Below are 25,663 nucleotides of genomic sequence, written 5' to 3' on the forward strand. Positions count from 1 at the left end.
ATTAACTTTTCTGACATTATGCTGGGAGTTGGGGGAAGAGTGGCCATGTTGTTGCTGGCAAGTAAGGGTGGGAATGAATTCCCTCTCAGCCTGCTGACGCTCCTGTGTTGGAAGGGTAACTTGTTCCTGGTGGAGTTGAAAGTTCTCCCTCCATGCCAAGCCTCTGTGTACATCACCCTGACGTGGAATTGTAGGGATGCCTTGTAACTGCTCCCCACATGGCCTCTTCCGACACAATGGAAGTCTCTGCCACAAACCCAAGGGATGGGAAGGAATGCTTCCATCACAGCTGGGCAAGGGTAGAGGTCTGGGCTTCCAGACTTGATCTTTGCTGAGGAAAAGAAGCATGGGGTCAGTTTTTCTCTGCTGTTTGGTTGGAATAGGGCAGTTACTGCTGAAATACTTTCTGTTTTTCCAGGTGCTCCCTTTCCTGGTCCTTTGGATAAGGAGAACTGGCTTTTCTCAGAGACATTTTTTGTTGTCTGCACCTGTTGGCATTTCTGGGCTGCCAGCCTCTTCAGTTCCAAGCCTGGGATAGATGAAGCCAAACAAAAGCTTGTGGGACTCGCTACAGCAGAGCTTTTTGGTCCCAAGGTCCTTGTTCTATCTTCCTTCCATGTATGTTTTAGAGTGGTGTTTTTGTTTTGTATGAAATTGTTTATATATAATTTAGCTGAAGTTATGTTTTTAAAATAAAGTTTTTCCTACTATGTACTTTGTTTTCAACTTACTCTTTAGTCAGCAATATTTGGAGAGGTTTTACATGTCACTGTATATAGATCCATGTCTTTCTTTTCAGCTGCTGTTGTATACATGTAGATTAGAAAATTTATTTTGATTTTCTCTTTTTAAATGCACATTTAGATGGCCTCCTGTTTCCTATCTCTAAAATAATGCTGCAGTGAATGTCTCAACAATACCATAAGGAGAACATTTTTAAATTTTCTTAGATTAGGTGGCCTCTATACTGGGTTACAGAGCATATATATTTTACATTGTAATAAATTCTGCAACTCTTATATGTAATGAGATTGTATCAAATTACCCAGGTGCTATAGGAGAGGATCAATTTTCCACATGCCATCAACACTACTCCTATCATATCTTTTTAAATTTTTCATTTTTAACATGAATAATTTTGTTGATCTGTGGCTTAAGTGACCCTTAGGCTCTTGTTAATCATTTATCTCATTTAGAAGGAAATTAATAGGAGAAAGACACAGGAACTTAAAATTGTCAGGAAGGCATGTCCATTATATATTGTGGACAGGAAAAAAAATCAAAGACTTCAAGAATATAAGCCAGTCTCTCTGAAGGATGGACAGGTTTTTTTATTGATAGAATGACACAACCAGTCTAGATGATCTGTAAAAGACATTTCAACTTAACAATTCTAAGTTTCTATTTAATTATTAGGAGGCTTAGGGTCTACAGATGTCTTGGAATCTTAAAATTATGTATTATCAAATGTTTTTATTTATCTTAATATATGAATTAGCATTTCATTAACAGTGCTGCAATTTTTATATGTCTTTGTATTTTCACAGTCATCTCTGTGAATTATATACTCCTATATTTTACATGCCTTATTTTATTCACTGTATTTTTCTCTTCTTTTTCTTTTTAAAGATTTTATTTATTTGACAGGGAGAGATCACAAGTAGGCAGAGAGGCAGGCGGGGGGCAGGGAGAAACAGGCTCCCTGTGAGGAGAGAACCCAACACGGGGCTAGATCCCAGGAACCTGAGACCATGACCTAAACCAAAGGCAGAGGCTTAACCCACTGAGCCACCCAGGCACCCCCACTTTATTTTTCTTACTGACTTTAAGGCATTAAGAATACATATGTGTGTATATATGTATCTATATGTATGTATCTTTTGTTAAATAATTCAATTTTTTTTATTGTATCACATGCATTCAGACTCTGAATATGGTGTCTTCTGTCAACATAAATATTTCTCCCCCGGAAAGCCTTGTCACCTGCTTTATTTTTGGAGAAGGGTAAAGGAAGAAGAGAAAATATTCACTTGAATTTGAGGGGCAGCTAAATTGTAAGGGAAACCACCAACAATTTTAGGCCTCTAAGGTTATTCTGGTAAATAAGGGAATACTGAAACTTCCTAGTTTGAAAAGTCAAGAGATAAATATTACCCTAGAGCAAGAACATCCATTTTCACAGGGATAAAAGAATAAAGAACAACAAACACAATAGCAACAGATGGAGTTTTAAGAGAGGAAATAAGGCCAAATTTCTCCTTTCAAATACAAAATTTTAATTAAAATATGTTCATAAATCAAAATTATATTCTCTCTTTTAAAAAATCTTATTTTTAAAGTAATCTCTCTCTTTTTAAATCCAAGTTTAATTTATTGTTATTAGATTCAACAAACATAAAATCTACATTTCAGTAGATACAGAAGAAACATAACCAAAAGGGAAAGAAGAATTACAAAGAATTGCAAAACTAAACATGTTTAGAAGTGTATACACAGGCAATTAATATGGAGAATTATTAATACAATTGTTATTTTTATTTCACAACAATACTTAAGAGTATGCAAGGAAATAGTGATGTTCCATATGAAATGCCTCTTCACACAATTTATTTATTTATTTTTTTTACCCAATGTGGTGGTTGAAGTGACCAGCCCAAGATCAAGTGTCACATGCTCGACTAACTTAGCCAGCCAGGTACCCCTAGTCATAGTCTCTCTCTCTCTCTTTTTTTTTAAATTTATATTTTAATTATTTTTTTATATTATCCCCAGGGATACAGGTCTGTGAATCACCAGGTTTACACACTTCACAGCACTCACCATACCACATGTCATAGTCCCTCTTGATTCACCCTTGTCTTGTTCTTAACAGGAGCCCTAGGAACCAGAAGAACAGATTGTAATCAGATACAATCCAGCTTCTCCTTCCAAACTGGACTCTGATGGCTAATAGTCTGGCCTATCTCAGGACTTCCCCAGGGATGGGACTCTGCAAACAAGTTGGCAGGTGGGACAGATACTGAAGATGCATCAGTCGAATAGTCACCGGCTGTGGTGGGTCCTGGATGACTTGCACACCCTGTTCACTGTACGGCTTTGTGGGGAGTATCTTGGAAAACCCATGCCACTTGATGATTCTGCATGTCCATGCTCACATGGATAAAGAACAGGGTAAATATCAACCCTATTACAATCGTAATAAAGATGAGCTTGAGGGTGGTATCCCTATAAACTTAAAATTTCATTTTGGTCCAGGTTTTCAATTGACTGTATGCATTTTGCTTTAATCTTGCCTAAGAGATTGCCCCTCATTTTCTAGTATTCTAGAATATTTTAGTATATTTTAATATACCTGGAATTTGTTCAGTAAATAATTTGTCTTAAATGAATAGGCTGTTGTCCTGACACCATTTACTGAGAAAATCTGTGACTTCCCTGACTTCACATGCAATGCTTCACACACTGATTTAGAATGTCATTTTTATGAAACGTTACATTGCTATATGTGACGTGTCCTTTATTTTGATTCATAGACTCAACTTATGTTCCTGGAACAATACCACACATTAAGAAATGCCATGGTTTTGTTTTTATAGATGTTATGAGGCAATTTATGTGTTTTATGTCCAATAAATTTAAATCTGGGCTTGAATAAAGAGACAAGTTACTTAGAAGGACTATTGCAGCAGGGAGAAGTTTCTGATCTCAGAAGTCGATGAGCATCTCAAAATACAGAAAAACGTTTTTATTTTATAGGGTAAAGGAGGAAGCAGAAAGAATAAACAGCATTTTTGGAGGGGAAGCTGGACAAATAAGGGGAAATTATCAGTGTGTTGTGACAAAGAGAGGGTCTTGCTGTGGTCAGCCAATTCCCAGGAAAGGTTGATGTGGGGGGGGCATGTTCCACTTTTTTGGTACTTGCTAAGATTTGAGGGTAAGCAGAATTCAGGGGCCTGTAGGAAAGAGAGAGGCCTGATTAATGTTTGGTCAAGACAAAGTAGAGAGTAGGAATAGGCCATTGTGAGTACCTCTTCACCTATTCTTCAAGTGAACTGTCACTCTGTCACATTTTTTCTTCTATACACACTTTATGGCTAGTTTACTAAATTCCACAAAAATGTCTTGGGACTTTTATTGTGATTGCATTGACTGATGAGTTTGGAAATAATAACTTCTTTTTTTTTCTTTTTAAAACTATTTTATCTATTTATTTATGTGTGAGAGAGAGCACACAAGAAGAGAGCAGGAGCAGAGGGAGGAAGAGCAGAAGGAGAGGGACAAGCAGACTCCCACTGAGCAGGAAACCGGACCCTGGGATCATGACCTGAGCTAAAGGCAGATGCTCAACCAACTGAGCTACTCAGGCACCACAGAATTCATAGTCTTTGTGGAACTGAAAAATTATAACTAAGAGTTATAACTCTTAGTTATAATTTTTTTGTAGTTCAGTTTTTTCTTTTTTTAAATTTAATTTTATTTTTTCAGTGTTCCAAGATTCATTGTTTATGCACCACACCCAGTGCTCCACGCAATACGTGCCCTCCTTAATACCCACCACCAGGACCTCCCAAGCCCCCATTCCTCCTCCCATCCTAAACCCTCAGTTTGTTTCTCAAGTCCAGTCTCTCATGGTTTGGAAATAATACCTTCTTTTTAAAAATTAAAAAAATTATTTATTTGCCAGAGAGAGAGAGAAGGAGAGAGAGAGAGAGAGAGAGAGAGAGAGAGAGAGAGAGAGTACACACAAGCAGGCAGAGAGGCAGGCAGAGGCAGAGAGAGAAGCAGGCTCCCCACTGAAAAAGGAGCCCAATTCGGGACTTGATCCCAGGACCCTGGGGTCATGATCTGAGCCAAAGCCAGTGGCTTAACCAACTGAGCCACCCAGGCATCCCTGGAAATAATAGCTTCTTAAAAATATTAAGACCTCTCCACCCCACCAACATAACTCTTTCTCTAGGTTATGATTTCTTATTTTACACTTGACAGTTTTCTTCCTGAGAAACTACATGCATTTCTTGTAGGATGGTTCTCAGGTACTTAGAAGTTTTAGTTTTAAATTTTATTTTATTTTTAAATTTAATTAATTAATTTTATTTATTTTAATTTTAAATTTTTTAAAAATTTATTTTTTATTTATTATTTATTTTCAGCATACCAGTATTCATTATTTTGGCATCACACCAGTGCTCCATGCAATCTGTGCCCTCTATAATACCCACCACCTGGTACCCTGACCTCCCACCCTCGCCCCTTCAAAACCCTCAGATTGTTTATCAGAGTCCATAGTCTCTCATGGTTCACCTCCCCTTCCAATTTCCCTCAACTTCCTTCTCCTCTCCATCTCCCCTTGTCCTCCATGCTATTTGTTATGCTCCACAAATAAGTGAAACCATATGATAATTGACTCTCTCTGCTTGACTTATTTCACTCAGCATAATCTCTTCCAGTCTCGTCCATGTTGCTACAAAAGTTGGGTATTCGTCCTTTCTGATGGAAGCATAATACTCCATAGTGTATATGGACCACATCTTCCTTATTCATTCATCCATTGAAGGGCATCTTGCTTCTTTCCACAGTTTGGCGACCGTGGCCATTGCTGCTATAAACATTGGGGAACAGATGGCCCTTCTTTTCACTACATCTGTATCTTTGAGGTAAATACCCAGGAGTGCAACTGCAGGGTCATAGAGAAGCTCTATTTTTAATTTCTTGAGGAATCTCCACACTGTTCTCCAAAGTGGCTGCACCAACTTGCATTCCCACCAACAGTATAAGAAGGTTCCCCTTCCTCCGCATCCTCTCCAACACATGTTGTTTCCTGTCTTGCTAATTTTGGCCATTCTGACTGGTGTAAGGTGGTATCTCAATGTGGTTTTAATTTGACTCTCACTAATGGCTAGTGATGATGAACATTTTTTCATGTGTCTGATAGCCATTTGTATGTCTTGATTGGAGAAGTGTCTGTTCATATCTTCTGCCCATTTTTTGATATGATTATCTGTTTTGTGTGTTGAGTTTGAGATGTTCTTTATAGATCCTGGATATCAACTTTTGTCTGTACTCATTTGCAAATATCTTCTCCCATTCCGTGAGTTGCCTCTTTGTTTTCTTGACTGTTTCCTTTGCTGTGCGATCTTGATGAAGTCCCAAAAGTTCATTTTTGCTTTGTTTCCTTTGCCTTTGGAGACATATCTTGAAAGAACTTGTTGTGGCTGATATCAAAGAGGTTACTGCCTATGTTCTCCTCTAGGATTCTGATGGACTCCTGTCTCACATTGAGGTCTTTTATCCATTTTGAGTTTATCTTTGTGTATGGTGTAAGAGAATGGTCGAGTTTCATTCTTCTACATATAGCTGTCCAATTTTCCCAGCACCATTTATTGAAGAGACTGTCTTTTTCCACTGTATATTTTTTCCTGCTTTGTTGAAGGTTAATTGACCATAGAATTGAGGGTCCATATTGGGCTCTACTCTGTTCCACTGGTCTATGTGTCTGTTTTTATGCCAGTACCATGCTGTCTTGGTGATCACAGCTTTGTAGTAAAGCTTGAAATCAGGTAACATGACTCCCCCAGTTTTATTTTTGTTTTTCAACATTTCCTTAGCTATTCGGCATCTCTTCTGATTCCATACAAATTTTAGGATTATTTGCTCCAGCTCTTTGAAAAATACCAGTGGAATTTTTATTGGAATGGCATTAAAAGTATAGATTGCTCTATGCAGTATAGACATTTTAACAATGTTTATTCTTCCGATGCAAGAGCATGGAATGGTCTTCCATCTTTTTGTGTTTTCTTCAATTTCTTTCATGGGTGTTCCATAGTTCCCTGAGTACAGATCCTTTACCTCTTTGGTTAGGTTTATTCCCAGGTATTTTATGGTTCTTGGTGCTATAGTAAATGGAATCGATTCTCTAATTTCCCTTTCTGTATTTTCATTGTTAGTGTATCAAAAAGTCACTGATTTCTTTATGTTGACTTTGCATCCTGCCACACTACTGAATTGCTGTATGAGTTTCAGTAGTTTGGGGGTGGAGTCTTTTGGGTTTTCCATATAAAGAATCAAATCATCTGCGAAGAGAGAGAGTTTGACTTCTTCATTGCCAATTTGGATACTTTTTATTTCTCTTTATTGTCTGATTGCTGTTGCTTATATTTTGCTTTTTAGCAATGGTATTCTTGTATTTATCAGGAGAGGGCACCTTATTTAAAACACTTTAAAATATATTTATTTATTTATTAAAGATTTTATTTTTTTATTTGACCGAGAGAGACAGGAGTTAGGCAGTGTGTGTGGGGGGGAGCATGCTCCCTGCTGAGCAGAGAGCCTGATGTGGGGCTAAATCCCAAGACACTGAGATCCTGACCTGAGCCAAAGACAGAGGCTTAACCCACTGCACCACCTATGTGCCCATAAAAATTTATTAAAAAAAATTTTTTTTGAGATAGAAAAAGAGTGAGAGAGAGAGAGAGAGAGCGCATAGGGAGGGAAGGTCAGAGGGAGAAGCAGCCTCCCTGTTGAGCAGGGAGCCCCAGGTGGCACTCAGTCCTGACTCCAGGATCATCATCTGAGCCAAAGGCAATCGTTTAACCAACTTACCCACCCATGTGCCCTAAAACTTTGTTTTTGATAACAAGTAAAAACATGCATACATTTTGTTAAAAACATACTACCACAAACACAAGAGATATCTGATTGATCTTCACCTTGACCTAACCTCCCTTGCATAAGTATTCTCTAATATCAACAAATTATACTTTGTTCTGCCAGACTAGAATCTATAACTTAATTATGAAAAGTTAGATAAAATCATATCTGCATAAACATTAAGCTGTGAATAATTCTAAGGTTTTAAAATTATACAGTATTGTGTTATGAATACCTAACCACTTGTACATGGAAATTTTTCCATGTCAACATAGGTACAAGTGATTTGGTCTTTGTGTCCATGAACTGACATTCCTTAAAACCAAAATAGCTTTTCATTGCCTATTGATGGTTCACTAGAGTGTCTTGTGCTTTTCTGCCTTCCAGTGCTTCAACAAACACACTTAGGTCATCATTCCCTTTGGGCTCTTTGGGCTTTGAGGCTTTTAAGAGCAGAGAAGATGGCATGCATTCCCCTGGATGAAGAAGAAATTCCTTAGCTGGGTCTCAGCCCTTTGTGGTTGATTCCTGGAAGTTGGAAACCTTAGAATCTGGGAACTAGAAGTTTGTGATTTTAGGAGGCTGGGTACCAGAACCCCTTGCTTTCTGTACCTGGAGATCCAAGACCATTGATCTGCAGTAAGTGGAATTGAGATTTTAGAAGAGATTATGCTGAGTGAAATAAGTCAAGCAGAGAGAGTCAATTATCATATGGTTTCACTTATTTGTGGAGCATAACAAATAGCATGGAGGACAAGGGGAGATGGAGAGGAGAAGGGAGTTGAGGGAAATTGGAAGGGGAGGTAACCACGAGAGACTATGGACTCTGAAAAACAATCTGAGGGTTTTGAAGGGGCGGAGGTTGGGAGGTTGGGGGAACCAGGTGGTGGGTATTGGAGAGGGCACGGATTGCATGGAGCACTGGGTGTGATGCAAAAACAATGAATACTGTTACACTGAAATAAATAAATAAATAAATAAATAAATAAATTTCAGTATTGGGTGGCCAGGTCCAGGAACATGGTCAGTAATCTAAGGCTTGGGTGTTAGGAAGTGTATGAAGCTGGGAAGTAGGAATTCTGCATGTGGGATATATGAGAAATTGGAAGAATGGGCTGGAAAGGAATTGGAGAGATTCAGAGAATGGCAGAGATTTTGTGGACCGGAGGGATGAGCCAGAATGGTTGAGGGGTCCTGATGAGAGAATGTGAGGGCCTGATAGTGAGAACAGGGGTGGGGTCATGGAGGAGCTACGTAGGAGGAATTGGAAGCTGTGCTGGAAAGAGTCAGGGAGAATAGTGAGAGGGCTTTAAAATGAGGAAGTTAAGACATATGATATAAAATAGTTTGTCTACAGTGTAATAAGTAGCAAATAGCTGAGCGAACAGCTGAATATTTGAATTCAGCCCAATACAAACTGAATTTCCCAGCTGCTAAAACATCCTAAGAGTGTGCTAGAAGATCAGTCTGGGATTTCTGCTTGGGACTTTGTTTTGTAGGGTTATTTTTGTGGGGAAGGACTTGTTTTTGGGGAGTATTTGCATGTTGGGAACAGTACTGTATACTGTCTGCTTCAGGAAACAGCTAGGGACTTCCACATAGTGAATTGAGATCACATTGCTATATTGCAGGTGACTGGATGTTGTTCATGCCTCTTCTTTACCTAGATCCAAAGGAAAGTCTATGTCTTGTGGAGGATTAATGGTTTCTAGGGAAAAAGATTGCTTGGAAAATAACTGATATGGAAAATATAAACACACCAAGAAAAGTGCATTGCCCCCATAATCTGGAGAAGGCCCTTCTAGATGTGAACACTTTAAAGTGAAAAGTAGATAGTTATCCACATCATGTGAATTTCTTTCTTGTGCTTTGCAGCAACTAAGAATTTTCTTTTTATTTTTCAATCAAAAATATGTGAACATTCTCTTTTTAAATAGTGTTAACAGTGTATATATACAGAAAAATAGGAAGAATCTCCCCCATATCCCATGACTGCCTTCTCCAATACACAGGCATGATGTACACTTTGAAATGTACTCACTAACTTTCTTAAACATTAATCTACATACATCATAAAATCTATGAGAAAAGAAGTGTTTTTAGAATGAAGTCAGGTAGCATAGTTGAAATATAAAGAAGATGAAGAAAGCTCAGGTAGAAAGTTAGCAAGTTTTCCAGGGAATGTTGAGTCATAGAAGTCAGACACACAAGAGGAGTATTTCAAAATAGAGGAGGCAAACAGCATCCAGTCCTCCCAAGATTACCAACTCCTACCAAGAAACCTAAGAGGACCAAAAGATATTTAGAAGTGGAGAACATTGGAGGCCCAAGAGAGCTCTTTTGGTAGAATGATGGAGGTAAAATCTAGGTTCGAACATCTGGAGGAAGAAGAGGGAGGACCAAACATATAACATTAATACTTCAGATTCAGAGATTTAACATGTTGCAATGCTGGTGGAAAGGACGTTATTGAGGACATGAGACCAAATATATTAGAGAGAAAGTGTGAGATTGGTAATGTCAACTTACTGAGAAGTCAAGAGAAGTGCTGGTGGAGGGATTAGCCATAAAAGGTAGGAAGCATATTTTGTCTATCTGTGGTGACAAGGTGGAATGAAGAGACAATGAACAAAATGCCAAATGGCTGGTGTTTTTGAGAGTTCAAAATTGATCTTGTTTCTTACTGCTGACTCATGTTTTCTATATGAAGAAGTCAGTAAGAACATCTGCTGAGAAGAGGAAAGAGTTTGAAGGATGGGATTTTGATGAGTAGAGCATTTGGGAAGGAACAGTTTTAGAAGGAGGACAAACAAGTGGTGCAGAGATGGGCAGATGATTTTCCAGGGAGGGTGGGGGGGCACTGAAGTCGGGGAAAAGTAAGGGAGGCTGAAGACCTCGCATAATTGACATAAACCCTCTGAGTCTAACTTTCTTTCCAGAGTGACCTGGAATAAAGAATGGGCGGTGACTGTGCAGTTTGTGCATTACTGCTCCAGATCATTAATTCACAATTATTTAGCTGACCAAGCCTCCCTCTCTGCTTATAAGTATCTGTCTTTTGTATCTCCTAACCAAGTACAATTAGAAACCATATGCAACATGTCACACAAAGTGGATGCTCTACAATTTTGGGGAAAGAGGGCAGTCTTTTGCAAGGGTCAATGTGAGCATAGAACCTCAGCAAGGGTAAGTGTAGGAAGACATCATTTGAAGACAGAGGAGTGACCTCAGGTATGTCCAAGGGTAAACTAAGAGTGAACCATCCAAGAGCATTGCCTGCTATATACCCAGGTTGTCCAGTGAGGCAGACATAGCTTCTTAAGAGGACTTGTTAGTGAAGTGTTTTGGGAACACTGCATAATCTTACCACACTGTGTTTGGAGGCATCAGACATGGTCCCACTTGAGAGCATGTACTTCTCAGACTCATCTTTTGTTTTCCTGATCCCTTTGAACCATTTCTTGTATTGTTCCTGGACCTGTAGAGTCAGAAAATGCCTGGGTCAGCTCACTGAAGGGAGTGAGCATAGGAAGGGTCCTGGGTAGGAACTGGAAAGTAGTACCTGCTGACTGAGGATGCAGTACACCAGGAAGATGTAGATGCCCTGCAGGCTGTTGATGATAGTGAAGAGGTAAGCCATGATATGGGCAGCTGGACCCACCTGCAGGATGCCCAGACACCATGTGCAGCCCAAGATGAGCAGCTGAGCTGTGGCTTTAAATGTTAGCATCCTGGGTAGGAGGAGGAAGGAGGTCAGGATGCATATAGTACAACACAACCAGGGCTGGTTTCATGTTCATTCCATGATGCTTCTGACTGAGCTGGGACAACCTTTGTTGTCAATGATCCCCTAAAGAGAAATACTATTTGGGTCCAGGATGGCATTTGATTAGGACTGGGGATAATGTTGACACTCAAGAATGTGAGTCTCAAGAAGATCATGATGTTTCATGAAGATCCCTAATTTTGTTCAGCTGATTTTACTGAGAATGTTCTATGCACCTGGCTCTAGGCTGGGGCTAGGGCATTCAAAAGAACAAAGAACAAGACCTCTGTTCTTACAGACCTTAAAATCTGGTGGAAAGTCAAGAACAAATGATCACTTATAACATTTGTGATGTGAGGTACTCCTTTCCATCCAGGGCTGTTCCTGTCCTCACCCTCTCCATGAACTGAGCCAGGGTATGCTTTACACGGAATAGAGGCCATTGACTCTTTGTAAAGTTGAGGAAACCAGAGGACATCTCCAACTCTTAGAGGATGTGATATGAGGATGATGAAGCTGAGTCCACTAGGTGCAAGAGAAGAGGAAAACAGAGGGCAGAGCTTGCATGAAGGCGTGGGCATGGTAGGGTGTGCTGTTACATTATTTCTTGAAAATAACTGTTATGTTATTTATTGAGTGTGTTATAAGGATATGAATGTTCACAGGATCTTTTTCCATAGATTCCTGATAGCAATCTCTGCTTATCAGAACAAAGTCAATTCTCTCTGTAGCTGAAGTAGTTTGTTGAGGTTGTGCACAGATGGAATGTTTTTGGTATGGGTGTCAGCAACAAACCACAAAATCTGAGCTGGCTGCCAAGGAGGGTTGCTGCCCTTCTCTCTTCCTGTCCCCTCAGGAGTCCTATGAAGGGACGCCAGCGCACTGGAGGCGTGAGGACAATGTTCTGTCTGGGGCATGGTGTGCCCCTGTGACCCATCCTCACCTTGTGTTCTGGAGGGTGGACACATTGCTGTTGAGTGAGGAGAGGTTCTTTTTCACAATCCAGAAGGTCATCAGAAAGAAAACCAAATTAATCTGAAGAAAACCCACAGGCATTTTAACTACACTCTACATTTGGAAAATCCTAGCTCACCCAGCTGCTAATGTGGCAGGGAAGAAGGTTTTGTGTTTCATAACAGTCCTAGAAAAGCAGAACAAACACCTACTAAATCAGACCCATGTTTGTCCTGTAACTTCAGTGACTTCAACTCAGTTTGCATGGGAATTCCAAATTTTAGCAGTGGAAATGCTGATTCCTGGTTTTACAGTGGGAATTCCCACCACCTGGGAGTCCCTCATCCATCCTGGGCCAACTGGAATGATTGCTCACCGAGTCTGTCACCCTTCTGATACACCTGATTTTTTAATGACCCTCAGTTGGGCAAGTGGGCTATTCTGATGTCATCTATTACTCACAGAGAAGATGGCGCAGATGGAGCCAAGGAAGGTCCATATGAATCCTTTGTCTGTGTGGAGCCAGCATCTAAGAGAAAGATAGGAAGACATGCAAGAGAACATGGGCCTTTATGGATAAAGGATTGATAAATAAACATACCATTCCCCTCCTAATGTTTCCTCCTGCCTCCTTCATCATTGTTATTAATTAGTATTATTTTACTGTTGCTGTTTTTGTGTAAGAACATTGAACATAAGATCTATCCTCATAACAGAATTTCAGCATACAATACAGTACTACCAGCTGTAATCACAATTGTTTATAATTGAAATCTCGACCCTATTTATCTTATAATACTGAAACTTTGTATATGCCTTTGATAGTGGTCATTGTTCTATGAGTGTATACTTATCCCCAAAAGCATTAGGTTGTATACATTCAGTATGTTCAGCTTATACCATGTGAAGCATTCTGTAATAATGTTGTTTTTAAGAAACATAAATTCCTTTCAAGGAGCATTTTTAGGTCTTCGCCTTCAGAAATGTTGGCAGAAATAAGAGAAATTAAAAAAAAAAGAAATAAGAGAAATTAAAAAAAAACTTTTTTTTTCCAAATTTTTTCAATGTTCCAGAATTTATTGTTTATGCACCACACCCAGTGCTCCATGCAATACCTGCCCTCCCTAATACCCATCACCAGGCTCAGCAAACCTCCCACCTCTCTTCTTTCTAAAACCCTCAGATTGTTTCTCAGAGTCCATAGTCTCTCATGGTTATCTCCCCCTCCAATTTCCCCCAACTCCCTTCTCCTCTCCATCTCCTCATATCCTTTGTGTTACTCCTTATGCTCCACAAATAAGCAAAACCACACATTAATTGACTCTCTCTGCTTGACATAAGAAATAAATGAATTTTTGCCAGCATTTCTAAAGACCAAGACTTAAAAGAGCTCCTTGAAAGGAATTTATGTTTCTTAAAAACAACTTTACTACAGAATGGTTCACATGGAATAAGCTGAACATACTTAAAAATGTTGGCAGAAATAAGTGGATTTTTCCTGCAGTTGCACTATTAGATATTTATCCCAAAGATACAGATGTAGTGAAAATAAGGTCCATCTGTACCCCAATGTTCAGAGCAGCAATGTCCACAGTCGCCAAACTGTGGAAAGAACCAAAGTGCCCTTCAAAGGATGATTGGATAAAGAAGATATGGTCCATGTATACTATGTATACATCAGAAAGGATGAATACCCAACTTTTGTATCAACATGGATAAGACTGGAGGAGATTATGTTGAGTGAGATAACTCAAGCAGAGGTAGTCAATTATATGGTTTCACTTATTTGTGGAGCATAAGGAATAACATGGAAGACATGGGGGAAGGAGAGGAGAAGTGAGTTGGGGGAAATTAGAGAGGGAAATGAACATGAGAGAATGTGGGCTCTGAGAAACAAACTGAGGGTTTTGGAGAGAAGAGAGGTGGGAGGTTGGCTGAGCCTAGTGGTGGGTATTATGGAGGGCAGGTATTGCAGGGAGCACTGGGTGTGGTGCATAAACAATGAATTCTGGGTCGAGGAGTCAAGATGGCGGAGAAGTAGCAGGCTGAGACTACTTCAGTTAGCAGGAGATTAGCTAGATAGCTTATCTAAAGATTTCAAAAACCTGCAAATCCATCGGCAGAGAAGAGAAGAGAAGAAGAGCAGCAATTCTAGAAACAGAAAAGAGAAGGGACGCAATTCTAGAAACAGAAAAACAACCACTTTCTGAAAGGTAGGACTGGCAGAGAAGTGAATCCAAAGCGACGGGAAGATAGACCCCGGGGGGAGGGGCCAGCTCCTGGCAAGCGGCAGAGCAATGGAGCATAAAATCAGGACTTTTAAAGTCTGTTCCGCTGAGGGACATCACTCCAGAGGCTAAACCGGGCAAAGACCACGCGGGGCCAGTGTGGCCTCAGGTCCTGCAGGGTCACAGAAGGATCGGGGGGTGTCTGAGTGTCACAGAGCTTGCAGGTATTGAACGGGGAAGCCGGCTATAGAGACAGAGCCAACAGTAAGCTCACAGCTCGGGGTTACCTTGAACACTTCGCAGGCTCGATGAGCTCAGAGCGCGGCCAGAGGTCAGGCAGACGGGAGTTACTGGGCGCTGTTACCTGAGGGTGCACTGAGGAATGGGGCCCCGGGCTCATGGCTCCTCTGGGATGGAGACCAGGAGGCCGCCATTTGTATTCCAGTCCTGCGGAATCTACGGAAAATGCTCAGGGAACAAAAGCTTCTGAAAGCAAACCCAAGTGGGTTACTCAGCCCGGCCCCTGGTAAGGGCGGTGCAATTCCGCCTGAGGCAAAGACACTTGAGAATCACTACAACAGGCCCCTCCCCCAGAAGATCAACAAGAAATCCAGCCAAGACCAAGTTTACCTACCAAGGAGTACAGTTTCAATACCAAGGAGAGCAGCAGAATTCCAGAGGAGGAGAAAGCAAAGCACGGAACTCATGGCTTTTTCCCTGTGATTTTTTAGTCTTGCAGTTAATTTAATAATTTTTTCTTTTTCATTTTTTTCTCTTCTTCTGCTAAATTTTTTAAAGTTTTACCCTTTTCTTTTTTAATGTTTTTAAACTAGTTTATCTAATATATATATTTTTCCTTTTTTATACTTTTCTTTATTTGTTTTCTTTTTAAAATTCTTTTCTTTTCTTTTTTTTTTCTTTTTCTTTCTTTCTTTCTGAACCTCTTTTTATCCCCTTTCTCCCCCTTCACGATTTGGGATCTATTCTGATTTGGTTAAAGCATATTTTCCTGGGGTTGTTGCCACCCTTTTAGAATTTTACTTGCTCCTTCATATACTCTTATCTGGACAAAATGACAAGGCAGAAAAATTTACCACAAAAAAAAGAAGAGGCAGTACCGAAGGCTAGGGACCTAATCGATACAGACATTGGTAATATGTCAGATCTACAGTTCAGAATGACAATTCTCAAGGTTCTAGCCAGACTCGAAAAAGGCATGGAAGATATTAGAGAAACCCTCTCGGGAGATATAAAAGCCCTTTCTGGAGAAATAAAAGAACTAAAATCTAACCAAGTTGAAATAAAAAAAGCTATTAATGAGGCGCAATCAAAAATGGAGGCTCTCACTGTTAGGATAAATGAAGCAGAAGAAAGAATTAGCGATATAGAAGACCAAATGACAGAGAATAAAGAAGCTGAGCAAAAGAGGGACAAACAGCTACTGGACCATGAGGGGAGAATTCTAGAGATAAGTGACACCATAAGACGAAACAACATTAGAATAATTGGGATTCCAAAACAAGAAGAAAGAGAGAGGGGAGCAGAAGGTATACTGGAGAGAATTATTGGAGAGAATTTCCCCAATATGGCAAAGGGAACAAGCATCAAAATTCAGGAGGTCCAGAGAACGCCCCTCAAAATCAATAAGAATAGGCCCACACCCCATCACCTAATAGTAAAATTTACAAGTCTTAGTGACAAAGAGAAAATCTTGAAAGCAGCCCAGGAAAAGAAGTCTGTAACATACAATGGTCAAAATATTAGGTTGGCAGTGGACTTATCCACAGAGACCTGGCAGGCCAGAAAGAGCTGGAATGATATATTCAGAGCACTAAACGAGAAAAACATGCAGCCAAGAATACTATATCCAGCTAGGCTATCATTGAAAATAGAAGGAGAGATTAAAAGCTTCCAGGACAAACAAAAATTGAAAGAATTTGCTAACACCAAACCAGCTCTATAGGAAATATTGAAAGGGATCCTCTAAGCAAAGAGAGAGCCTACAAGTGGTAGATCAGAAAGAAACAGAGACCATATACAATAACAGTCACCTTACCGGCAATACAATGGCACTAAATTCATATCTCTCAATAGTTACCCTGAATGTTAATGGGCTAAATGCCCCAATCAAAAGACACAGGGTATCAGAATGGATAAAAAACAAAACAAAACAAAAACCCATCTATATGTTGCCTCCAAGAAACTCATTTTAAGCCCGAGGACACCTCCAGATTTAAAGTGAGGGGTGGAAAAGAATTTACCATGCTAATGGACATCAGAAGAAAGCAGGAGTGGCAATCTTTATATCAGATAAATTAGATTTTAAGCCAAAGACTATAATAAGAGATGAGGAAGGACGCTATATTATACTCAAAGGGTCTGTCCAACAAGAAGATCTAACAATTTTAAATATCTATGCCCCCAACGTGGGAGCAGCCAACTATATAAACCAATTAATAAAAAATCAAAGAAACACATTAACAATAATACAATAATAGTAGGGGACTTTAACACTCCCCTCACTGACAAGGACAGATCATCCAAGCAAAAGATCAACAAGGAAATAAAGGCCTTAAACGACACACTGGACCAGATGGATATCACAGATATATTCAGAACATTTCATCCCAAAGCAACAGAATACACATTCTTCTCTAGTACACATGGAACATTCTCCAGAATAGATCACATCCTTGGTCCTAAATCAGGACTCAACCGGTATCAAAAGATTGGGATCATTCCCTGCATATTTTCAGACCACAATGCTATGAAGCTAGAACTCAACCACAAGAGGAAGTTTGGAAAGAACCCAAATACCTGGAGACTAAACAGCATCCTTCTAAAGAATGAATGGGTCAACCGGGAAATTAAAGAAGAATTGAAAAAAATCATGGAAACAAATGATAATGAAAATACAACGGTTCAAAATCTGTGGGACACGACAAAGGCAGTCCTGCGAGGAAAATATATAGTGGTACAAGCCTTTCTCAAGAAATAAGAAAGGTCTCAGGTACACAACCTAACCCTACACCTAAAGGAGCTGGAGAAAGAACAAGAAAGAAACCCTAAGCCCAGCAGGAGAAGAGAAATCATAAAAACCAGAGCAGAAATCAATGAAATAGAAAGCAGAAAAACAATAGGACAAATCAACGAAACTAGGAGCTGGTTCTTTGAAAGAATTAATAAAATTGATAACCCCCTGGTCAGACTTAACAAAAAGAAAAGAGAAAGGACCCAAATAAATAAAATCATGAATGAAAGAGGAGAGGGACGCCTGGGTGGCTCAGTGGGTTAAGCCGCTGCCTTCAGCTCAGGTCATGATTCCAGGGTCCTGGGATCGAGTCCCACATCGGGCTCTCTGCTCAGCAGGGGGCCTGCTTCCCTTCCTCTCTCTCTGCCTGCCTCTCCATCTACTTGTGATTTCTCTCTGTCAAATAAATAAATAAAATCTTTAAAAAAAAAAAAAAAAAAGAAAGAGGAGAGATTACAACTAACACCAAAGATATACAAACAATTATAAGACCATACTATGAGCAACTCTACGCCAACAAATTTGACAATCTGGAAGAAATGGATGCATTCCTAGAAACACATAAACTACCACAACTGAACCAGGAAGAAATAGAAAGCCTGAACAGACCCATAACCAGTAAGGAGATTGAAACAGTCATTAAAAGTCTCCAAACAAACAAAAGCCCAGGGCCAGATGGCTTCCCAGGGGAATTCTACCAAACATTTAAAGAAAAACTAATTCCTATTCTCCTGAAACTGTTCCAAAAAATAGAAATGGAAGGAAAACTTCCAAACTCATTTTATGAGGCTAGCATCACCTTGATCCCCAAACCAGACAAGGATCCTATCCAAAAACAGAGCTATAGACCAATATCCTTGATGAACACAGATGCAAAAATTCTCACCAAAATACTAGCCAATAGGATTCAACAGTACATTAAAAGGATCATTCACCACGACCAAGTGGGATTTATTCCAGGGCTGCAAGATTGGTTCAACATCCGCAAATCAGTCAATGTGATACAACACATCAATAAAAGAAAGAAAAAGAACCATATGATACTCTCAATAGATGCTGAAAAAGCATTTGACAAAGTACAGCATCCCTTCCTGATCAAAACTCTTAAAAGTGTAAGGATAGAGGATACATACTTCAATATTATCAAAGCCATCTATGAAAAACCCACTTTAAATATCATTCTCAATGGAGAAAAACTGAAAGCTTTTCCGCTAAGGTCAGGAACACAGCAGGGATGTCCATTATCACCACTGCTATTCAACATAGTACTAGAAGTCCTAACCTCAGCAATCAGACAACAAAAGGAAATGAAAGGCATCCAAATCGGCAAAGAAGAAGTCAAACTATCACTCTTCACAGATGATATGATACTATATGTGGAAAACCCAAAAGACTCCACTCCAAAACTGCTAGAACTTGTACAGGAATTCAGTAAAGTGTCAGGATATAAAATCAATGCACAGAAATCAGTTGCATTTCTCTACACTAACAACAGGACAGAAGAAAGAGAAATTAAGGAGTCCATCCCATTTACAATTGCATCCAAAACCATAAGATACCTAGGAATAAACCTAGCCAAAGAGGCTAAGAATCTATACTCAGAAAACTATAAAGTACTCATGAAAGAAATTGAGGAAGACACAAAGAAATGGAAAAATGTTCCATGCTCCTGGATTGGAAGAATAAATATTGTGAAAATGTCTATGCTACCTAAAGCAATCTACACATTTAATGCAATTCCTATCAAAGTACCACCCATCTTTTTCAAAGAAATGGAACAAATAATTCTAAAATTTATATGGAACCAGAAATGACCTCGAATAGCCAAAGGAATATTGAAAAAGAAATCCAAAGTTGGTGGCATCATAATTCCGGACTTCAAGCTCTATTACAAAGCTGTCATCATCAAGACAGCATTGTACCGGCACAAAAACAGACACATATATTAATGGAAGAGAATAGAGAGCCCAGAAATAGACCCTCAACTCTATGGTCAACTAATCTTCGACAAAGCAGGAAAGAATGGCCAATGGAAAAAAGACAACCTCTTCAATAAATGGTGTTGGGAAAATTGGACAGTCACATGCAGAAAAATGAAATTGGACCATTTCCTTATACCACACACAAAAATAGACTCAAAATGGATGAAGGACCTCAATGTGAGAAAGGAATCCATCAAAATCCTTGAGGAGAACACAGGCAGCAGCCTCTTCGACCTCAGCCGCAGCAACATCTTCCTAGGAACATCGCCAAAGGCAAGGGAAGTAAGGGCAAAAATGAACTATTGGGATTTTATCAAGATCAAAAGCTTTTGCACAGCAAAGGAAACAGTTAACAAAACCAAAAGACAGCTGACAGAATGGGAGAAGATATTTTCAAATGACATATCAGATAAAAGAATAGTGTCCAAAATCTATAAAGAACTTATCAAATTCAACACCCAAAGAACAAATAATCCAATCAAGTAATGGGCAGAGGACATGAACAGACATTTCTGCAAAGAAGACATCCAGATGGCCAACAGACACATGAAAAAGTGTTCCATATCACTCGGCATCAGGGAAATACAAATCAAAACCACAATGAGATATCACCTCACACCAGTCAGAATGGCTAAAATCAACAAGTCAGGAAATGACAGATGCTGGCGAGGATGCGGAGAAAGGGGAACCCTCATACACTGTCGGTGGGATTGCAAGCTGGTGCAACCACTCTGGAAAACAGCATGGAGGTTCCTCAAAATGTTGAAAATAGAGCTTCCCTATGACACAGTAATTGCACTACTGGGTATTTACCTTAAATATACAAATGTAGTGATCTGAAGGGGCATGTGCACCCGAATGTTTATAGCAGCAATGTCCACAATAGCCAAACCCTGGAAAGAACCTAGATGTCCATCAACAGATGAATGGACAAAGAAGATGTGGTATATATACACAATGGAATACTATGCAGCCATCAAAAGAAATGAAATCTTGCCATTTGCGACAAGATGGATGGAACTAGAGCGTATCATGCTTAGCGAAATAAGTCAAGCAGAGAAAGACAACTATCATATGATCTCCCTGATATGAGGAAGTGGTGATGCAACATGGGTGCTTAAGTGGGTAGGAGAAGAATAAATGAAACAAGATGGGATTGGGAGGGAGACAAACCATAAGTGACTGTTAATCTCACAAAACAAACTGAGGGTTGCTGGGGGGAGGGGGGTTGGGAGAAGGGGGGTGGGGTTATGGACATTGGGGAGGGTATGTGCTATGGTGAGTGCTGTGAAGTGTGTAAACCTGGCGATTCACTGACCTGTACCTCTGTTGATAAAAATATATTATATATTTATAAAAAATAAAAAATTAAAAAATTAAAAAAAAGAATAAACAAGGTCTGTGGGACTTGAACTAAAATCCCTACTTCTAAAAAAAAACCAATGAATTCTGGAACACTGAAAAAAATTTAAAGTATAAAAAATATAAAAAAGGAATCAAATTGGTAAAAATATATTTTGGACAAATATGAAGTGTAACCTCTGTGTCAGGATCTGTAGTTGGCTTTGAAGTCCCAGATGTGGTTAGGTTAGAGTGTTCTCAGTACTCAGGGAGACACCAATGAAGATGGAGAATCAACAATTAGAAAATAAACAACATCAAGATGATGAACTTTATGATCATGTATGAAGATCTTTGAGGATATGTAGCTGGATCCATAATATACTTGGGGGATAGGAGATCCCAATAGTTGGAGGAAGTTTCCCTGAAGGAACTGAAATTTTTTTGTTTTGTTTGTATTTGAAAATTTTTATTTAAATTCAATATAGTGTATATTTTATTAGTGGTTGTAGTGGTAGAATTTAGTGATTCATCAGTTTCAAAAAACACCCAGTGCACATTACTTCAAGTACCCTCCTTAATGCCCATCATCTAATTACCCCATACTCCCACACATCTCCTCTCCAGCAGCCCTACATCTGTTTCCTATAGTTAAGTGTCAGAGAGGGTCAAATGGACCCACCAGGAAGCATCAAAGTGAAGTTTCAAAGGTAGGTGCTGGCAAAAAAAGCAGCTGCTGTCTACTCTTGTAAGTGGGTTTTACTGGAACACACACTCATCCCTCCCAAACTGTCTTTGGTTTTGTTTACGCTCTGAGGACAGAGCTGAGTGGCTGCCACAGAGACCATAGGACCCACAAAGCTGGAAATATTGATTATCTGGCCATTTATGGAAAAAGTTTGCTGACCTTTATGCTTAACTCCCCAGGGACGCCAGATGGCCAGGGCTTGCTGATGCAGCTGAGCACTTGTGTCATCAAGATAGGCACATAGTGTGAGCAACAGACTGGATGTGACTCCAGTTCTGCCACCAACCAGCTGTGTGACCTTGGCCATGTTAGTTAATCTCCTTCTGCCTCAGTTCCTTATCTGTCACATGGTCCAATACCAGTTTCTACTGCACAGGTTGTTGCAGGAATGATTTGCGCTGACACGTGAAAAATATTTAGTACAGTGATTATACACCAGGAGTGATTTTTGCATCTTAGTTCTGGTCACAGTTATTTTGCCATCCAAATGACCATTTGTTTATTTTAAAATTAGGATAGAGAAGGAATTTACACAAATCATTGTCTGCCTTTATGTCAATTTTGTTTTCTGGATTTTAAAATAACCCCCTCAATTAATACAATGAATATTTTATTAATAGGAATATATGAGATTCAATTAATGTTTACTAATACATAGTAATTGACTAATGATTAGTAAGTTAGTCATTATTAATTGATTAATGACTAGTAAATTAGTACATGACTAATACTATACATTATATAATATACACTGATTATTTAAAATATTTGAAGAATAGAGAATCTAGAAATGGACCCTCAACTCTATGGTCAATTGATTTTTCAAAAAAGTGGGAAAGAATATCCAGTGGAAAAGGGACAGTCTCTTCCGCAAACCGTGTTGGGAAAATTGGATAGCCACATGCAGAAGAATGAATGTGGACCAGTTTATTACACCAGACACAAAGACAAGCTGAAAGTGGATGACAGACAGGAGGGGGGGCGGGGACAAGATGGCGGGGTAGTAGGAAGAGGCGCCTTTTGTGCCTGTACCCCAAAGTAGCTGATTACCTACCAAAGAACTCTGATCACCCATGAAATCAGCCTGAGATCAGAATTATACACGTCTGGATCTCTACAGGGCCAGAAGACGTCAGTGGGCAGGTAAAGAGGAGTGGGAACGGAGGACTGATATCAGAAGATAAACAAAAGGGGGAGGGAGCCACCAGAGGTGACCGGTTGGAAAGTAATACCCCAATACGAGTGAGAGTGCCCTGCATCTGGGGACCAGCATTAACTTGGAGATTGGTTGAAAGCACTCCAAAAGAGCAAAGGATTGCGGGGGGAAATTGTGGGAATCGGGGCAGCTAGGGACAGGGGCTTAAGTCCCCGATCCCAGGACAGCCTCCCCTGGGGCTGAGGCAGAGAGATGTGGCAGAGAAACCAGGTCTTGGTCCCTAAGCCACCAGCACAGCCGAGAACGTGTGGGGTCCATTTCCTGTGAGGGGATGGGAGCCACGCTGGGCGGCAGAACGAGCGGGAGCCCTGCTATAGAGCCTGAGATACTCCCCTGAGAGAGGTACAAAGGCCCAGCCGGTGCCCTTTGATATGCGCCATTGTTTCAGAACCTAAGACACCTGCACCAAACTCTCCCCCAAGAGAGATGCGCCGAAGGCCCAGTATGGTGCTTTCGGACCTGCGCCCCGTTCTCAGAGCCTGAGACCGGCGTGCGATCCACAGTCTCCCCTGAAATTGGTGCGCGCAAGCCGGGCGCTCTTAGATCCAGAAAGACCAGGCACTCCCAGCCCAGGCCAGCGGGAAAATCTCAGTGTGATTATTGCTTGGAAACTCTCTGGTGGTCTGGAGCTGCCCAGACAGCCACCACTGCCTTGGCTTTGGATACAAGCAAAAGATTCTGCATCCCCAGGGACCGCGACTTGGAACCTGCTCTGCCAGTGGCCAAGGGGGAACTTATTTAGGCTCTGCAGCCAGACTGAGGCTTCTCTCTGAGAGGGAGATCAGGGTGCGGTTCGTTTTTCTCTAAAACTACAAAAACCATCAAAAGCAGTCAAAGTGAGAGAAAAAAAAAAAGTGAACAAACATAAAAACTGCCAGAGAACAAAAGCCTGAAAAAAAACCAGTTTCTTCAGAGTCCACCCCCTTGAGGGGGGAGGGAGGACTTAACTCAGGGAACATCATTGACTGAAAACCCATGTGGCAGGCCCCTCCCCCAGAAAACAAACCAAGAAAGAAAAAAAAAATAGAGAAACAACCACTACTTCATAGGAAAACTTTTATTTTTTACTCTTTCCCACTATTCTGGTTCATTTTTTTAAATACATAGGTAATTTTTTTAACCTATTTACCATCACAGTGAGCTGCCCAGTACATCAAATTCCATAATACCCTTCTAACCTGAACTTTTTGATACATACACTTATGTTTTTCTTTTGCATTTCTATTTTTTGAATTCCTTTTTTTTTTTTTAAATTTTAGTTTAGTTTAGTGCTCGTTTCGGCAGCACATATACTAAAATTTTAGTTTAGTTTAGTCTAGTTTATTCCTTTTTATTTCTATCTTCCAATATTCATATAGAATTAAACTTCAAAGTAATCCCCTTTCCCCAATCAATACTAACCCTATAGGTAAACCAATTTTTAATCCCCCTTTATCTTAGGAAAGTTGAACCCTTTAACAAAGACATCAAGATACATCCAGGAAGAATCAAAACAACCTTCCTCGCACACACTGAGAATTTATAACCACTCTCCCATCTTTTTCTTCCACCAGTGTTCTGTGTTTTTGTATTTGTCCTGATAGCATATAAATCTTACACTTGGGGTTCTTTTTGACGAAGTTCTTCCTTTATTTGCATATATATATATATATATATATATATATATATATATATATAATTTTTTCTTGTCATATACTTGTATCAGTCTTTTTGTTTGTCTGTTTTTGGATGTCTACTTCATAAATCTTACCTTGGGGCCCATTTGGCCCGAAACTTCTCTTTCATCTTCCCTTTCTTTCCTGTCTCTCTCTCTTTGTTTTTCTTCTTCTTTTTCTTTTCTTTTGTCTCTCATTTGGGTGGAGAATCCTGATTGCTCAGAAGTGTTCCACAGTGCACCTTGACTGCACCACGGTTGATACATGGAGCTACATCTGTTCAGTCATCTCCCACCAAAATGACTAGGAGGAGGAATGCCCAACAGAAGAAAAATACAGAGGATGGACCTTCTTCAACAGAGCTAACAGCTATCAACATAGACAATATGTCGCAAAGAGAATTCAGGCTAACAATTATCCAGGCAATAGCTAGGTTGAAGAAAGCCATGGATGCCCAAACGGAATTGATTAGGGCCGAGCTGAAAGCAACGAGAGATGATGTTCACAATGTTAGGGCGGAGCTTAAAGCTACCAGGGAGGAGGTTCACAATGCTCTCAATGAGTTCCAATCTAATAAACTCTATCAAAGCTAGGGTAACTGAGACAAAAGATAGATTAGTGATCTGGAGGAAAAAAGATAGAGAGAAAGGATCAGCAGGAAGCCTGGAACAAACAGCTTAGAAACCACAAAAACAGAATCAGGGAAATAAATGATGCCACGAAGCATTCCAACGTCAGAATTATTGGAATCCCTGAAGGGGAGGAGAAAGAAAGAAGTCTAGAAGATAGAGTGGAACAAGTCCTTCATGAAAATTTTCCCCAATCTCGTGAATGAAACCAGCATTCATGTACTAGAGGCTGAAAGGTCTCCACCCAAGATTATACATTCCAAAAAAAAATCACGACACCTGATAGTCAAATTGAGGAATTATAATTGTAGGTATAATCTCTTGAAAGCTGCCAGGGCAAAGAGCCTCCTTACTTACAGAGGAAAGCCCATCAGAATAACGTCAGACCTGTCCACAGAGACTTGGCAAGCCAGAAAAGGCTGGCGAGATATATTCAGGGCACTAAATGAGAAGAACATGCAGCCAA

General features: G+C 39.9%; 1 protein-coding gene across 1 annotated transcript in view; it reads right to left on the reverse strand.

The window, feature by feature from the left end:
• Positions 1–3,425: 3,425 nt before the first annotated feature.
• Positions 3,426–25,663, reverse strand: part of LOC116573501 (adhesion G protein-coupled receptor E2-like) — a 37,891-nt gene continuing 15,653 nt past the window's right edge. The window contains 5 exon segments of the mRNA XM_032313655.1: positions 3,426–3,895; positions 3,897–3,953; positions 11,015–11,125; positions 11,210–11,378; positions 12,830–12,896. Coding sequence (XP_032169546.1) covers positions 3,746–3,895; positions 3,897–3,953; positions 11,015–11,125; positions 11,210–11,378; positions 12,830–12,896 — 554 coding nt within the window. The 3' untranslated portion in view covers positions 3,426–3,745.

Source organism: Mustela erminea, chromosome 1, assembly GCF_009829155.1.
Source record: "Mustela erminea isolate mMusErm1 chromosome 1, mMusErm1.Pri, whole genome shotgun sequence".
NCBI lineage: Eukaryota > Metazoa > Chordata > Mammalia > Carnivora > Mustelidae > Mustela > Mustela erminea.